Source organism: Telopea speciosissima, chromosome 6 (assembly GCF_018873765.1).
Source record: "Telopea speciosissima isolate NSW1024214 ecotype Mountain lineage chromosome 6, Tspe_v1, whole genome shotgun sequence".
Classification (NCBI taxonomy): Eukaryota; Viridiplantae; Streptophyta; class Magnoliopsida; order Proteales; family Proteaceae; genus Telopea; species Telopea speciosissima.
This window is the reverse complement of record NC_057921.1, coordinates 42,059,687-42,072,249: the sequence shown is the minus strand read 5'-3', so window position 1 is coordinate 42,072,249 and position 12,563 is coordinate 42,059,687. Positions and strand designations below refer to the sequence as shown.

Genomic DNA, 12,563 nt, shown 5'->3' with positions numbered 1-12,563 from the left:
TAGGGTATCCTTCCAAAACAACCAGATCTTGTTACCCTCCCTTTCTTCATTGGCCACACAGCCCTGCATTCCTATCCTTCTCAACACTGCCTGAGCCTTAAGGAAAGAGATCTTAGGCTCGGCAATGGCTAATAAATCAATTTTTGCTTCATCAATCACAGCCTTTAAACGCCTTACTGATGGCTTATTCCCTACACCCCGAATGTTCCAGAAAAGAACATTCATCGAGAACTGGCTTCGCGTAGCTTCAAAGAGGGGCCTTTTGGCCTTGAACTGCACCGCCAGGCGGCTGTCTCCTCCACCTGCAGCACCCTTTCCTTTACACCAGTGTCGCCTTCCAATTCCTCCACCACCTTGGTGCTTCTCTCCTCTTGGACTAGTAGCACGGTGTCAGCCACTCTCTCCTTTAGCCCATTGCCAAACTCCTTCAAGCTCTCTAGAGACCCTTCTCTGAGACTAGAATCCAACAAACACATATCGTCCTTCGCACCCCCACTGGCTGCATTAACAACGTTGTAAACCCCCTGCTCTTGAGAAATCAATAACCCCCCCAGGGGCTCCATATTCCTCTGAATCCCTTCAGACCATTCCCCTACAGCCAGAGACACCCCCTCATGCACAGCCCTCGCGTCATCAGGCCTAACCGCCCTATCCTCCTCAACGGTCTCCGATGGCACCTGTTGAATAGGCACCAAATCACCTATATTCCCTTCTGAAACCAACAAATTGGAGTGTGACCCACCACCACGTGCTGGCTTCCACCTTCCATCCCCAACAAAACCCCTCTCTAAAGAGCTACCACCTACCTCGGGAACCGCCCCATGCAATGGAACGTGGGGCATCTCAAATGCAGCACACCCCTCTCCTAATTCCGCCCCTCCACCCTCTTCCATTATTGCCTTGCTTGCCAAATCAGATTCCATGATCAGCCCTCCATCATCGCCACACACGTGCACCACCTCCTTCCCGTTAACTGCTGCTTCCACCACATCACCCCTCAGCTTTGGTGCCCTAAACTTCTCGGCTTTGCGGCAATCACTAACTGCGTGGCCTAGCTTTGAGCAATGAGTGCAATAAGACGGCAATCTCTCGTACAACACCTTTTGATAAAAACCTCCTGATCCATACCCAATCCAAACCCTATCCGGCAATGACTTGCGCAGGTCGATCTCTACACACACCCGAGCCGCCACCGTTCTGGTGCAATTGATCGTCGCGCTATCCACACGGAGGGCTTTGCCAATAGTGCCTGCAATCGACGACAGAAAATTTCCCTGATAAAAATTGATCGGCAAACCCGGTAGGGAAACCCAGATTGGCACGACAGGTGATTCCCACCCCGCCATGAAGCCACTGGACCACTTCAAGAAACGTAGCAAAAAACCTCTGACATGAATCTGCTCCTTCAACCACACCCTCACAAAGTCAGAATGGTTAGAGAACTTGAAAAGAAGGTGTCGTTTGTCCCAGCTTGACACAATTACATCACCCTGCAGGAAAAAAGTCTTCTTCAAAAACTCCTTGACATCAGATAATGAAGGCCTCCCATAAGAGCACTTGGCCACCAGAGTTGTACTGAATGGGATCTCGGACAGCTCCACCTCCTCCACACTAAAGAAAACTGCAGGTTCACCAAAGTACGAAGCAGGTTTTTTAAGCTCCACCAATGTCGGCTGAGGCGCCAAGGAACGGGCGACCACATTAGTGTAGGACTGATCTTTCCGGCCACCAAGAGTCGGCCGTGGGCAGGGAACCAGGCCTATCTTGATAACTGACATTCCAACGGAGTGCTTATTTTTAGATATGGTGATTGTATCAGATATGATGCTGGCTCTGATAGAATGGCAAAGGTCTCCTCTATTATTAGATATGGTACTTGGTGTCTTAGTTCTAGTACCTCCACCAGTTTACTTGAGGTTTGTTCTAGTATCTTAGATTCTCTGATGAGATCTAGGGCATTGGTGATTTTGTTCAATGGACTCCAAATTCCTCTAAAAATTTTTCCCTTGCCTCTGCTTGGATCTAATCAGAACAAGATCTGAAAATGTTCCTAGGCACAAGATTGCTAGGTTTAGTTCCAACATTCCTTTGCATAGTTTTACTATGTGGCGTGCTTTGACTTTCTTTCTCCTACTCAGGACATTCTTTTGGAGAGAAATTTATCTATTCCAAATTGTTGTCTTCGCTGGAATTCTATTGAAGACATGGGTCACCTCTTCTTATCCTTTTTTTTCTCTAAATTTGTTTGGAAGGGTACGCTTAAAAAGTGTTGGCCTCATCATTGAACTATTCTTCTCTTCCAGAGAGAATGGGGGTGGGTTTATCTCTCTCTTGTTTTTTTTTTAAAAAAAGAGAGAGATAATTAGAAAATGGTAATGCTAAAGAGAAAAGAAAAAAATAATACCGATAAAAAACTCTTTATTTTATGTGTTATTTATCTGTCCATTTAAGGTTTTTTTTTTTTTGTTTTGGGGGGGGGGGGGTTTTAGGCCTAGACTCAACCTAATCAAGAAGATGTATTCACAATATCATTATAATTTGAGAAGATATTAGAGTCAAAATCCAAATTCCATTTTCAATCTAAAAAAATAAAAAGAAAAGTTCAAAATTCATTAAAAAGAAGAGCAAGTTGTATTATGGGGAAAATAAAGAAAAAAAAAAGACAAAAATTGTTGTAACTTTCAAGTTGAATTAAATAACGACCAACAATATAACTGATAACAATTAATATTGAAATTAAATAACGTAAAAATACTGAAGAAACACTATTTATTATGCAAATAGAAGAAGTGGTGAATCAAAACCTATGTTGATAAACCGTTTTTGACCCACTTGGTAAACCTGTTCTTGGAAACAATTAAAACCTTTTTTTTTTTTTTTTTTGGTTAATTAACACAAGGAATCGGAGAGCTTCTTCCCCAAATCGCAAAACCCTTTGATTCTTACAGGTGGTTGTGACTGTTCGTCACCGTCACCGTCACCGATGGTTGCAACTGTTAACAACTCAGAGAAGAAATTCGAGAAAAATAGTGGGAATCCTGCATGTAACGATAATGGGTTTGTGGTTGAAGAGGAAAAGGAGTGGACTGACAAGGATTTTAAGCTGCTGACGAAATAGATATCGAAGCACCCTGTTGGAGAGCCAAAATGATGGGAATTGATAGCTGAAGCACCCTTAGACAAGAAAAGACTACATGCAAATCGCAGTCAGGGTTTAATCATCATTTTTTCTGCAAACTGAACTCAAGAATCTCAGAGATTTCATGTTCAAATCTCTAATTGTGTTGAAAGGGGGATTAAGGAAATTGAGTTTGTGAGAGATTTACATAGAAATCGCATAGAAGGTTTATAATCTCAGAGTTTTCAGCTAGAGAGCTCCGATTGTTCAAAGGAATTGAGACTGTGAGAGATTATAGATAAATCAGAGAGAACATTAATGGAAGTGAAGCGGAGAACCGCTCAATCTCTGGTGAAGAGCGATGGGAGAGATCTGAACTTTGTTGGAGGTTCCCGTAGCTTGTAAGAGGGTTAGGTTGGACGAAAAAATCTATTTTGGATAGTTTTATCGGGCACAATTTTTACAATGTGAGCTGAGAAATGACAGAACATGTCCAACATGTTCTATCAAAAGTCTTCCAAGAAGCATAAATTTTGATTTATGTTTTCAAAAACACTTCGTTATCAAGCGGTTTTTGGGAGTTTTTCCGTTTCTCAGAATGGAAAAACACCAGAAACTGTTTCTCGTAAGGTTACAAGTGGGCTCTATGTTTGACACTTAATCATTTCTACTTCCATGTTAGTGGATAAGACATTTCTCTGACAGGATCTGGGATTGAAACTGTTAAAATAAAATGACATGGAAAGCATCATTTCCCTTAATCCACTGTCTTTGGCATAAAAATTAATTATATTCCTATATATTTTTCTTAATTCATTTTAAATATTTTGTCTCTTTTTTGTAAGAAGAATTTTATTGATTGAAGAGTGAAGAACATGTAGCATTTTTCTTACACAAATTGACTAGTCACGGAGTGAATATAGGTCAAATTCTCATACACTCTACTCACATGGCCTTTCTAGCCAAGTTATCCGCCACATAGAGCATGCTCGTGTGTACAGCTAAGGCCTCACCTTGGAGATTATTTGAGAAGCAAGCAGATTCCGACCTAGCCAAAACAGAGTGTGACCAAAAGAGTTTCTCACCATAAAACCAATACCCGATTTTCCTTTAGAGGATTAGAGTGCCGCATCACAACTGATCTTTAATAGGTTTGGAGGAGGAGGCACCCATTTTAAGTCACTAATAGTAATCGGATCCCGTATCTGTTCAGGCCAGATGGTAGACATCAAATGGGGAGATAATCTTATTAGCATGAAGAAATTCATTTCGAGCCCACCATAAATACAAGCAAATGAAGGAGTAGAAAGTAATCGCAGGACGGCCCTTGAATTTTTCTTTTGAGAGCAACTCCACCCATTTTGAGATCCAGTTTGACTTGGGGGAATCAGTATATGAAAATTTGACATTGAGCTGACATCCAAACCAAATTGCACGAGCGAATGAGCATTCTACAAAGCTCTTTCTCAGTTGCAAATTCAGAGGCGCAGGCTTTCCATAAGAAGTTCCTAATCTTAGGAAGAATTTGGCAATTCTAAATCATTTTCTACATTCCCTTGGGGGGAAAAAGATCTCTGTCCGGGAGTCTGGCCTATGTCATCACTCCCATGAGTCTATCTCTCTCCTCCCCATGTGAAAAGACACCTTTGCCCCCTTGTTTTAAGGAAGAGAGAGATAGACACATGGGAGTGCCAGCATAGGTCACACCCTCGTACAAAAAAAACTGCTTCCCATATTTGAGATAAGAGCGCGCAAAGGAAATATGAGATGAAGAAGACGGCCCAGCTTGGTTCTTGGTTCTCTATTGGTTCGATAGAAGATGGTATGCGGCTTTAGCTTGGTTCTTGACTTTACTATGAAGGCGGCAGAGGATCCCGATCCCACTTCTAATGGTTCGGGGATGATATTAATTTGAAAAGCCTTGCTGGTCTTCCCTCTACTTACTTATTGGACTAATTAAGATGATTATGACTTTAGCAATAATTTGAAAATTTTTGGTACCATGAAATTAACCCACATAGTCTGGAAAAGATGATCAAAATAAGGTTGTAAAAGGATTTATAATATGTTGTGTCTTTTTCCTTCCCCCACCCCATTCTTCTCTTGTTCTTATCAGTTTAATTATGTAGGCTTATGGCCACCTCAAAGTCCACTAAACTGACCAGACTTTTCCTTTTTTTGTTTGTTTTTGTAAGATCAGACTTATTGTTTGACAAGATTAAAAGAAGCTACATAGACTAAAATCTGGTATTGGATTGTGTCTTGGCAAAATTTATTAGGATTCTTCATGATTTTTTTTTTATTTTACATGGTAATGTTTTAGTAAATTAAGAATATATCCATGTAAAAAGAACTTTACATTGATGTCACTAGTCAAATTTCTCTTTGCAAACAAGTGATAGTTCGGTTGGTTGATGGTATTATCAGTTGAGTGTATGTTAGCCTAGAAAGTCAAAGGGATCGACTCTCCTAAATTGCATACCTTGCCAAAAAATTCACCCTGATCTTGAGTGTTAATGTGTATATTGAAGATAAGGGTGGACCAGATCTATGACTGGGCCACCAAGATTCACTAGTGATAAGGCTTCCCTAATTATCTCCCATATCTAAGATATTCTACCAAATATGTCTCCTATATATAGAGGGTGAATGCACAATTACAGGAGGTAAGTATAGTAGGATATTTTAGGGTATCACCAACAATCTTGGTAATCAAATCAAAAAACATATTTGTTAGAATATCTTAGATATGGGAGATAATTAGGGAAACCTTATCACTAGCGAATCTTGGTGACCCAGTCATAGACCCGGTCCACCTTATCTTCAATATACACGTTAACATTGAGGTCTACTTATTCACAAAATTTAGACTCTATTCAAGCTGGAGGTATTTGAATTGGCAAGAGAGGAAATTCGGCCCAAGAAAACCTCTAGATTCATTACAGGAAATGCATTTTGTTGTAATAGACTCTAGTGATACTATTACATTATAATTTTTTTGTTCACTTTAAACTCACCATAGTGATGGAATTCCTACATGCATATAGTAGGAGCCCATTCTTACACAACTTTAACACTACCACATAAAAATATTAAAAATTTTAAGAAGTTAACTCAATGTATATAAACTAAAAGGAAGTATTCAAAAATCAAAGGAAAAAAGCCCATACACACGACTATATGATTAAGAGCAGGGTTTTAAAAATAGATGAATTGGCCAATATGTATCAGAATTAGTCGAGACCAATTCCAATTTCTGGCATTCTAAATCAGATAAAAGTTTTCATGCAAAGATTCCCCTTATATATTTATGCCGTTTTAAGCCGATTTTAGAGTTATTCGGACCGATTCCGATCTGATCTAAATCGAGAATTGGCAGGGACTGATTCCTGGTTTTAAAACCTGGTTAAGAGAGACCATCAAATAAGACAATTGGCCTATCAAAGGGGATCTCAAATCTAACTAATAATCAACTAACCAAATTATTTTTAGTTCTTGTCAATCAACCAAATTATTTTCAATTCTTGTTTTGGATTTGAATTTGAATTTTACCCATACGATACCTATGTATATAGCTCTCCATCACCCATGCATGACCACATATGGCTGCAAATGTGGCTAACTAAAATCAATAATAGCAATTAGACAATCATTACCCTAATGCTTTGGCCCAAACCCTAACCCAAGTAGAACCAAACCGGTTCAGTAGGTCCAACCAAGCTGGAACCTGATGTCAAGATTCAAAAAATTCTTTTTGGAAATGTCAAGATTCATGAATTCTTTTTTAGGAAATGCCAAGGTATTAAAGAAAGTCCCCTGCTTTGCTTACACAGAAAATGTTGATTTTTGCAGGTTCCGATGATGAATCGTAGACGTTACGCTCCTGTCATCTTCAAACCCTTCTCCACGGGGTTCCATGTATTCATCATCCCCACTAGTTTATGTGTGCCACGCTACTTTTTGTCTCAAAGATATCATAAAATATTAAAATTGATTAAATATGCGATTAAAATAAACAAAAATGAATTTTGATTTCCAACACGATGAATTACAAAGGTTTTTTATGCTATTCAAATATCTACTACGTGACAGCTTAATTAGACATAGATTTTGTGAATATCTAGATCCTAGGTCCTTTATTCTCATTACAAATGTCAATTCAAACAAAGAGTAGGTAGAGTGTACGTAGGGTGGTGGTCAAAGTATATCGTATTTGTTAGAGTATTAGTAGAGAATGTACAAAAATACATAGTGATGCATACCAATACACTAGAAGGTATTTGATTAAAGGGTATACAAAATCGTTGCGTGGCCACTACACAATTGTGGGGGCAATGAAAATGCATGCCCAATGGTGATGGATTTTTATGGTTTCAGAGGGTGAGGGCATCATTTCACGTAGTCCTGTGCCTGGGCAAAGGCTACACGCAACATGACAATGATCTTTTCCCTTGATTAAATTAGGCTTTGAAATTTGATATATGGTCAATCCAGACCATATCTCTCCATCCAAAGGTTAGAATAATTACATCATTTGTTCATGTGACACAATCACGATGACCAACCAAGATTCCTTTCCTAAGAGTAGTCGAAAATATCTTTACCAATTAAAATACATTAAAATTCAGTAGGGAAAGAGAATGCTACATGGGCGCGTGTGGTACGTTGCCTTTGCGCTTAGACACAGGAGCAGACGAAATAAACGTTGCGCTTTCGAGAAATTCCATCTTTCCATGGAGGTACAGCAATCATTTCGTCTGCCCCACCCGCCTCAATGTCTAGAAGCAAGAGTAGCACACCGCACACACCCAGGTAATGATCTTTCTCCCAAATCAATATCTTTTATGTGAATAATTATGGTATGAAGGGATATGCTAGGTTTGGTTAATGTCTACCCAAGATGGGGCTAAGGTGATGGATAACTGGTGGTAACACTAAAAGAGTTGTTAAGCTTTGCAAACACTTGTCGTCAAATCTATTCTCATGAATACCTGTAGGAAATTATCTGTCAGAATATTGAAAGATCAAACATAAATGACTTGAAAGTTATTTTTACTGTAAGAGTTTTCAAACAATTATTTGCATTGCCTCTTTCAGGAACCTGTAACCAAAAATTATGTTAGAAAATTTGTGGGCTGAGTCGTGTCACTTGACACTGTCCTTAAGACCGTACATGCCCCATATGGTGCAACCGGGAATATGGTGCAACCGAAAATATGCGAATCGACCTCCAAGATAAAATAGTCCATTGGCTCCCCCAGTAATTGTGCACTCAACTACTAGACCTCTTCGAGTACTACAGGGCTGTGCTAAAACTAAAAGAAAATACTTATAATAGTATTACTTCCAAAACTCAACAAAACAATGAGAATAAATAATAACATGTAATATATGCATACACATGACACAAAAGGGAATTCATCTCAAGAGAGACTTGATTAATCTAAAGAATGACTTGATTCGTTGATTGCTCCTTAAAAAGAATAAGCCATTTCTCCCCAATATATATTGGTAGGAATATGCATTGAGAAGGAGGAATTAAGAATATGGATTTACTAATCCATTAACACAATAGAGTTTTTCTTTTTTCAAGAAGCTTCAAAGGAAAGCTACGTAACACCTTAAGAATCAACATGAAGAGACATAAATGTCTCCAAAAAGAACTGAAGTGATAAGTAAATAAAGAGATAAATATAATAAAACTGATTTTGTATTTAAATCTATTTTGAATCTTAATTTATTTTAAAAACTTCATTTAAAACCAACAATTTCAAAACTGATATTGGTTCTTTTATCCTTTAGTTACACCCAAATAAGCCTATAAAATTCTTGAGCCCAAACACAAGAATGTATGATATTACCACATCACCCACCCACGTGAAATCAAAAATCTCATCTATGTTAATGCACCTATATGCACTCTCACTAGCCCCTCCCCTAGTGCATCGGCTACTCGATTAGGCAAAAGAACCTCCACCCAAAAAACAAACATTGAGAAGCCAATTTTATTGATCAAATTGTTGAATAACTTAGAAGGGTGGGATTGGAAACAAACTACTTAAGGACCAGAGATGATTAAGATTGTGCACCAAACAAAACAAAGTGGCTAATCCAAAAATTACCTAATCTATCTGATGATTTATTTACAAGTCAAACTGCTCATGTTGGTAGCTTTGCCAGCAATGCCATGTGAATTGTTTTAACTCAAATTTTTTTTTTAATCCTTATAAACAAAATAAAAATTAATACAATGTTGCATGTGGTCTCCCACTATGGATGTGTTAGTAATTGTAGTGATAAAGCGGTGGACCAGCAAGCCTAGTGCCATTTAAATTCTCACACGTCTTTTAATAAATTACTTTTAAAAAATAAAAATATTTATGGGGTTTGTTTTGGTTCTAACTTCTAAGGCCTCAACCGTTTTGAGTACGGTTTCATCACGCCCCCCCATGAAATCATGAGCTTTAGTAAACAAATAGTTATGGTTGGTGGCCAGTGCATAAAGTAAATGACACATAAAAACAGAAAAAATTACTAGTTATATAAGTGGGGTAATGGGCCCAATACCTTGAAAGGAAACCCAGAGCCTCCATGATCTTTTAATTTATTGTCCCACAACGAATGTAAGGGCACCAAATGGAATATATCTTTAATTTTAAACTATGATTTTAATGCATACTATATTACTACAAATCTAAAAGTAATGCCATTTTTATATGATATGAGAGACCTAATTATACTCTCATTGTGTCTTTAAGTGTTTCTTTATGGCACAACGATAATAAAAAAAGGTTTGGGTATAGAGATTCTTATATACCATGGACGAGAAAATTATTGAGATAGACTAATTTTGCATATTACGTAGCGTAGGTATTTTTTTCCCCAAATCTATATGTCAATCAAAATGATCTAACAACTACTATACATTTTTTAGACAGATCAATTTGACATATAACACATAGTTAAATGTTTTTTTTGCATATCTGTATACCGATCAAAATGACTAAACAACTACCATGCATCAAGATCTCTTCTCCCACGACATCGAAGTCCTAATGAAAATAAAGAAGAAAATGACAGAAGAGTCACGAGTCTGCCATCAAGTAAAATTAGAGGTGGGAATATGAAAACCTAACCCAAAGAGGTCATAAAAGGGGAGATTTTAGCTTAATTAGGCACATACTCATATTAGAAAGATTGATGAGGCAAGCATGTTCAACTTGTTAAAACTAACTATAAATCTTTTATAGCCTCATGAGTGGACAACACTTGATGGACCACATATGGATGGCCAATGAGGTCCTAACCCTTTTTGTTTTTTGTTTTTTTCCCTTAGAGAAAGAGTTGTGCAAGAGGCCCTAAGTTCATTTTTATTAAGGTTAAACAAACGTGACCCTTTAGGGAGATTCCACATTTTAGTTTGGCATTTGTTAAATACAAGTGAATCGTGAATCATCATAAATGTATACAAGTGGAGGCCTTATTGCTTAAACTTTTATAATTCATGTCAAGGCCTTGTAAAACATAAAGAAAGGGCATGATAACGTGATTGGCTTATGTCAAGCTTATGTCAGGTAATTAATTAAGACATTTTTGCTTTTATGGTTTTGTAATCCATCAGATTTATTTTTTTTTATTTATAGAAATGTGGAAAGTGGCCAATAGTTTCTTTTGCCGCATGGAAGTACTTGTTAATGGCTTATAATTCTCATTATTGATTCTTGGATCAATTTTACTTTTATAAGCCAATATGATGCTCATGAGAAAAAAGTTGAATCCATTTGAAAAAAAACAAAACAGTGTTAATAGAGAGAGAAGGCAGGGAGAACCTCATAAATGGTTTTAAGGTTTTAAAACATGAAATTGGACCGGAATTGGGTTCCAATTTGAATTGTCCAACCAATTCATGTGCAAAGTGGACCAAATGATTGAAATAGATAATCATTTAACTAATCCAAAGAATTTCACCATCCATCAGTGGTTAGAATAAGCAAATCATTTGTTCCCACACTAGAATCAGCCATTTCCTACGTGAATATTTTCATAGTAGCAAAAAATTTTGTTGATACCCAACATTAACAAAGCCTATATTTGCTATATGGTAATACTTATTGAAATTCAAAATTGACATTGTCTTAATCACACCTCCATAGGTGTATTTAGAATTTGACATTTTCTTTTAATTGTCCATTGTCTTATTCTCAAAAGTAAAATTTAAAAGTGATGTATCAAAAGGTATCATTTTCATGTATACTTTACAAGTATACATGTGAAATGACATTATTACCATAGGTATATTTAGAATTTGATATCTTCTTTTAATTGCCTTTTATCTTACGTAAAATTGGGCAAGTTCAAGGGTTTCCACGTTAGTAAAAACAAAAGTTCATTAAAATAAAAGGGTTTTCAAATATAATTTGAAAATAACATATTATTATATCAATTATCAAAAGGTGTCATTATCATTAGGAGTGTCAATAGGTCCGGTTTCTTAATGTTTTCAGTCGTAAAGGGATTAGAAACAAAACCAGACCAATAAACTAATAGATTTCTAAACTTGAGATCTAGGATCATTAACTAATGGGTGGGCCGGTTTCAGTTCCTAAACAGTTCCAAGCAGTCCAAATTTTTTTAAAAAAAATTCCCTAACACATGCTGCTATATTTAATAATATAAATAAGACATTAATTTCAATCACATAAGATATGCTTCATTTTTTTTTCTCAAACACAGAACTAGTCTATATTACCTCTTGTTTTGTATTAATTAATAAGTAGGAACACCACCACTCTCATAAGTTAGGATTATTTTAAGGTACGTTTTTAAGTTAGCAATCCTAAATGGTCCTTTAAATTTACATCCTATCTTTGATAAAATAGTATATGAGACAAGTGGTACTAGCCAAAATTGAAAGACCAAAAAAATAAAGGATTTGAAACCTTAGCTATCATGACCTTGAGTCTTACGAATTATATAATATATAGGGTTAAGATGTGAATTTGTTCTGGTTCCATCGGTTTCTAATTGAAAGATCCGGAATCGGGCCAACAAGCTTTTGGGTGGGTAGGTTCCGGTCTGGGTCCCAGTTCTGGTCCAAAATTGACCCCCTTAATTATCATCCACATTTTTTTAGTATACATGTAAAATGATACTATTACCCTCATTGAAAAAAATTATGTATCATACTAAAAAGGAACAAAAGTAAGATTACATAATTTTTGACACCTTGAAGCTTGAGGGGTGTCAATAAGAAAATCCCTTTAAACTTAGAGGATATTTTATCCATGCTAAGCCTCCACGTTGGAAATTATTGTTGGAGAATTTTAATCCATAATCTAAACTGTCAAATGGGACAAAAAAACATAGGCCTTTCCAAATAAAGTCCACCTGCTATATGTTTTTTTCTATAATTTCCTTCTAGAATGTTAGCAGAGGTTTCATGTGA

The 12,563-nt window shown here is 36.9% G+C and overlaps 1 protein-coding gene across 1 annotated transcript; it reads right to left on the bottom strand.

Moving 5' to 3' along the window:
* Positions 1-221: 221 nt before the first annotated feature.
* LOC122665759 lies at positions 222-1,778 on the bottom strand. Its single transcript, XM_043861896.1, has one exon. The coding sequence runs from the start codon at positions 1,776-1,778 to the stop codon at positions 222-224; it is 1,557 nt and encodes a 518-aa protein (XP_043717831.1).
* Positions 1,779-12,563: the final 10,785 nt, after the last annotated feature.